Below are 5,298 nucleotides of genomic sequence, written 5' to 3'. Positions count from 1 at the left end.
CTATAATTATTAAACCTATAAGTGGATGTCAAAATACAAACAAAAATCCTGTACCACATTCCTAATAACCCACCTTGTATGAAGGGCCCCATATTCTTTAAATAGTGTTTTCCGCAAAGACAAATAATTTCAAACATTTAATAACTGAATAATCTAAAGCTTATCGAATAATAGGAATGTTATGTCATGCCACCTGAGTATTTTCAAGACGACGCAGTAAAACGAATAAACAGGTGCAAAAACACGATCAAACCATCAAGGTTTTAGGTACTGAAATCTACGAAAATACTAACTTTTTTATATATAATTCCACGTGTAAATATTCTTATAACATTTACTTGCTTAGTCCTACATATAAAATTGTTTACTTTTATTTATAAGTACGTGAAAATAATTCTTAAAATGTGGGGTTAGAATAATAGCAAACGCATGTTTTACAAACGCTTTTTTTTAGTTATTATTTTATTTGAGTAAATTTAAATGGTAACAATGAATAAACAAAACATCAAGGATTTTATTTTTGTGCTTACTTTTGTTCTACGTTTTACTTTTAAAGATTTCAGTACCTAAAAACGCCAGAAATTTCACTATTTCTTGGCCAGGAATATGGCCACCTTAACGTCAACATCAAATATTAAAAAAATTATATTACAAGCTGTTTGAAATATCATTACGAATTTTGTTTGTTTGGAAATATATTTTCTGCAGTATTTCAATACCAAAAAATTAAAATAGTAGCTAATTAATGATATTATGATTAAATAACCTAACTACGACACCGCTGCAGATTATCATATGAAACTACATAGATATTCGTTGATTCTTTAAAACATTTTTATCAATACCTATATCATAGATAATTTATTTATTTATTATAATTTAATAATATTGTACGGGCTATCATTGTGAAAGACATATTGAAAAACCTGTGCGAAATTTGTTTTTATGTTGCATCGACACACTTAAAACTCGTTGAGGGCATTTATGCTTCAGAATTCAGATACATTACCGTCAGCAAGGCCATAAACAAAATACACATGTAAGTTTCCTTTTTAATCAGAAATTCTTGTATAGCTGGTACGATATATTATACTACTTAGATTTTAGAAAAAGAATGCATATGAAAAAATGACAGAAGTTATCTATTTGATAATCTGTAACATAAATAGTCATACTCGTTAAAATTGCCTATCATTCTTTTAAAATGACGACATAGATATCCTAAATCGAATAATCACTTGACAGTGACCCACTCCTACCGATTATTAGCACTGATGATATAAATAGACAGAATATATATTTTCGATCATTTGTAGCAAGTGATTCAAATCAAGATTACAAGATTACAATGGTGCTGTCTATGGATCGTTGGGTGGGCAAAGTGGCCGTAGTCACGGGTGCTAGTTCTGGTATTGGGGCTGCTATTGCAGAGGAGTTGGTGAAACAGGGAGTTAAGGTAAGTAAATTAAATTGGTTATATACGATTAGCAACTTTTAAATTATCGAACTAATAATTATTTATTTGGTAGCATTTATAAAAGGTACTATCTACTAAATAAGACATGCCTTTTAAAATATTGCTTCTTCGTAATGTACTCGTAATAATCTTCCGATGTATTAATATTATTTTTTCTTAATTTGGTAAAGGAAAACAAATGTAAAAAATAACTGCCCTATTTTTTTTTCTGAAAAAGGTTGTCGGGTTAGCTCGAAGACTAGATCGCATGGAGGCATTAGCCAAAAAACTTTCTGGAAAAAAAGGCAAACTATACCCTTTAAAAACAGACATAAGCAAAGAAGAAGACATTCTAAACGCCTTCAAATGGGTCAAGGAAAACTTAGGCCCGGTCCACATCCTCATCAACAACGCTGGAATAGTTGGACAGACAAATCTTACAGATGGAGACACTGAGGTTTGGAAAAACATTTTTAATGTTAATGTCCTCGGTTTGTGCATAGCTACGAGGGAAGCCATAAGAGATATGAAGGCGAACAACGTAAACGGACACATAATCCACATCAACAGTATCGCAGGCCACCAAGTGATCGATTTTCCGGGATTAAATGTGTATCCTGCCAGCAAATTCGCTGTGACTGCCCTAGCGGAAACTTTGCGATTGGAACTCCTTAATATGAAGTCGAAAATAAAAATTACGGTAATAATTTTCAAGCAAATTAAATTGCCTTCTGGATCACTCAGTTTTTGTTATTATTTGTTAGTACAGTCTTGTATTGTATGTATTGTTTGTATTGTATGTATTGTATGTATTGTATGTATTGTATGCACTGTATGTACTGTATGCATTGTATGTATTGTATGTATTGTATGTATTGTTTGTATTGTAGTATAACAGCCCGGGTTCGATCGAAAAAAAAAATAAACGTAGTTGTGGCCAAAAATATGTAAACGTCATAAGGAATACCTACGTTGTATACATCTATTTCTAATTAACGAAAAGGCGCTGGCTACTAACTTTAAAGAGGGGAAGTGTGGTTTAATTTTATAAAACAAAAGCAGAGTAAATACACCTAATTTTATTATTTACGTACAACAGTCTTAAAATTAAACATGTGACAAATAGAAAGAACAACAAAAACATTAACAACCATTTAACATAAAATGAGAGTGCCAGGCACACCTAGAGCTCCTGTGGGGAAAGAGCATGGCAGAGAAACCCACGATCGTTGCTCTAACTACCCAAACATAAATACAAAACAACCGCTAACAAAATGCATAAATTAAGATCCTTTGCTAATAATGAATAACACCCGATTTATTTAATGTCTCACTAAATATCAACTCACTCGAATTAGATATACACACTTCCAAGTAAAACTGAATAGGTTTGGTGTTAGTTAGCCGGTAGGGCCGGAATGTATTGGAGTCCCATACGGGAGGCAATCCAGCTATGAGTTGAGATTTCGGAAGATCTGTTTTAGCAATTATTTTTTTGTTTTTAATTATTCTTTTTACAGATTCATTCCTCACGGGCGAAAATGTTAGTAAATTCAACAAGGCTCTTATATGCGTACGACATAAAGTGAGCACAAGAAACGTTTTATTATTTGTTTTCGGAACAATGTAATCGTGACAAAACGAGTTAAATGTGAAACAAAGGAGTTGTTATTGCAATATCTGGGCAGTCACGACAATATGCATATATTTTAACATGTAATAAATAATGAGCAATCGTTAATAATAATTGTAACAATTTTACCTTAGAAAAATATATGCCCTTGAGCATAAAGCAATGAAGGCTAAACATACAAAGAATTATTATCATGAAACATCTATAACCATCACAATAATAAGATTACATAGAACAATTAACAACAAAGTACTTAAATAATATTACCTGCTAATTAATACGGGTTAAACACTTTGATTTTTCACTATTTTGCCACACTGCCCGTCGATCGTCTTCCTCCCATCTCTACCCTGTTCTCCCTTCCACTATTTAGGCTTCCTTCCAGAATTCCCCACCTAAGCGTTTGTCCATATTACGTTTTCATTATTATACAACACCTATGTAACAGGTGACGTCGAAGGTGATACGATAAGTATGGTTTTGCACAGTATTGTATATATTGAATGTATTGTGTGTTTATTTTTATTTCTTTTGCTTTCTCTTACTGTGTGCATTATGTTTTCTTGTTAATTTAGTTGTGAACAATATTTACCCTTCGATGGAAATATAATATTTTTTTTAATAACATTTTTCTACGTTTTTAAAAACAACTTTATTATTTAAGAACCTCAGTCCAGGCCCAGTGGCTACGGAAATAGGACAAGATAATAATATGAAGGATTTGATGCAAAAGTTTATTGATGATAAGCAAATGATCGAAGCTGACAATATTGCTGATGCTGTGGTCTACGCATTGTCGACGCCACCCCACGTGCAGGTAACATTTTTTTTCAAGTTAAATCGTCCTTTCCTTCGTTACACTTGACCATTGCCCAAATACGATGTGATTGGTCATTAGAAGTATCTTTACTAAATTGCAGCTTTGGCTGTTTAGTCTCAAATCAAAGGTATATTTTCTTTTTTTTTTTCAGATTCAGGAACTTACAGTGAGGGCTGTGATTGAACCTAAACTTACTGATTTCATACCAAAGAGTACATAATGTATGTGTAAGTTCGTTATAACTAATTGTTAAATAAATATTGCTATTAGTCTATTTCTTAAGCCTTGAGGCTTGGTAGTTGATTATATTTTTTCTGAAATAATCGTTCAGAGGGGAAAATGGAGGACATGAAAATAAACAACTTTCATTAAGCATTAATGTCTAAACTGTCGTGTTCCAGAAAATTAGTTAAGAATTATTACGGGAAACTTAGTCCGACCTTGTATCGCCACACTTAACCAAATAATCAATTGTTTACAATACAATTCTTTCCTCCAAAGAAACTCCAAACTCCAAAGAAAAAAGTCCAATTGCGTTAAATCGCATTATACGGCGATCAATTCTGATCACCAAAATGGGAAATTACACTACCAGGAAAAGACTCATGCAGTAATTGAACTGTTTCTCTGGCTGTATGGCATATGGCACCGTCTTGTTGAAACGATATGTCGTCTACATTTATATCTTGCAATATGGGCACAAAAAAACTGGATTATCAAGTCGCGATAGCAAACACTATTAACTTTTATTGCCTGACCAGCTACATTTTCGAAGAAAAAAGATCTGATGATGCCTCCAGACCAAAATCCGTATCAATCCATTTATTCGGGAACAAATAATATTGAAAAAACCATCATAACAATTCCAAAAATAGTATCGCATCTAAAGACAATCACCCAGTCAGTTTCCGGTACTCCATTATCACTCATCTAAATTATAAAATTTATATAAAATTAAAAATAATTTTAAATTGCACAACCAAAAATTTTAGGTGAAGCGGTGCGTCACTTGCGTCACCTGACGAGCCACCACTGGACTAGATGCATATTTTCTGAAGGAAATCCTTCAGTTTTAAAGCAAATGCTACTCTTTATGAATACCAAAAAAAGTAAAACCTTTTCCTTTGAAGCAGCACCTGTTTGCTCCAAGACCAAATCTTTTCCTTTTTTTATGAATATAATGTAAAGTAAATGTTTTGATTTCTGCGAGTAAAAGCAAATCCTTTTTATAAATACGGCCTGTTATCTGCATACTCTTCAGTTGTAAATAAATGCATTTTTTTATTTAGCACTTCAACGGTAAGTGTCAAATGAATAAACAAAATGACACAAATGTTGTAACTACTAAACAAAACGGAATCGGACCTATGTTCATATAAGAAAAAGTGT

The 5,298-nt window shown here is 32.5% G+C and overlaps 1 protein-coding gene across 1 annotated transcript; it reads left to right on the top strand.

Moving 5' to 3' along the window:
* Positions 1-1,295: 1,295 nt before the first annotated feature.
* Positions 1,296-4,183, top strand: LOC108912156 (farnesol dehydrogenase). The gene is made up of 4 exons (XM_018717326.2): positions 1,296-1,456; positions 1,695-2,156; positions 3,754-3,906; positions 4,061-4,183. The coding sequence occupies exons 1-4, from the start codon at positions 1,349-1,351 to the stop codon at positions 4,127-4,129; spliced, it is 792 nt and encodes a 263-aa protein (XP_018572842.1). The 5' UTR covers positions 1,296-1,348; the 3' UTR covers positions 4,130-4,183.
* The last annotated feature ends 1,115 nt before the right edge of the window (positions 4,184-5,298 follow it).

The sequence above is a fragment of the Anoplophora glabripennis genome, unplaced genomic scaffold (assembly GCF_000390285.2).
Source record: "Anoplophora glabripennis isolate ALB-LARVAE unplaced genomic scaffold, Agla_2.0 scaffold514, whole genome shotgun sequence".
NCBI lineage: Eukaryota > Metazoa > Arthropoda > Insecta > Coleoptera > Cerambycidae > Anoplophora > Anoplophora glabripennis.
Note: the sequence above shows the minus strand (reverse complement) of the source record. Positions and strands in the feature narration are given on the sequence as shown.

Bases quoted from the DNA above. Each gene is read 5' to 3' on its own strand.
- LOC108912156 (XM_018717326.2), top strand. From the start codon at position 1,349: ATGGTGCTGTCTATGGATCGTTGGGTGGGCAAAGTGGCCGTAGTCACG. The intron at 1,457-1,694 runs GTAAGTAAATTA...TTTCTGAAAAAG, and splicing joins TGGTGAAACAGGGAGTTAAG to GTTGTCGGGTTAGCTCGAAG. The intron at 3,907-4,060 runs GTAACATTTTTT...TTTTTTTTTCAG, and splicing joins CGACGCCACCCCACGTGCAG to ATTCAGGAACTTACAGTGAG.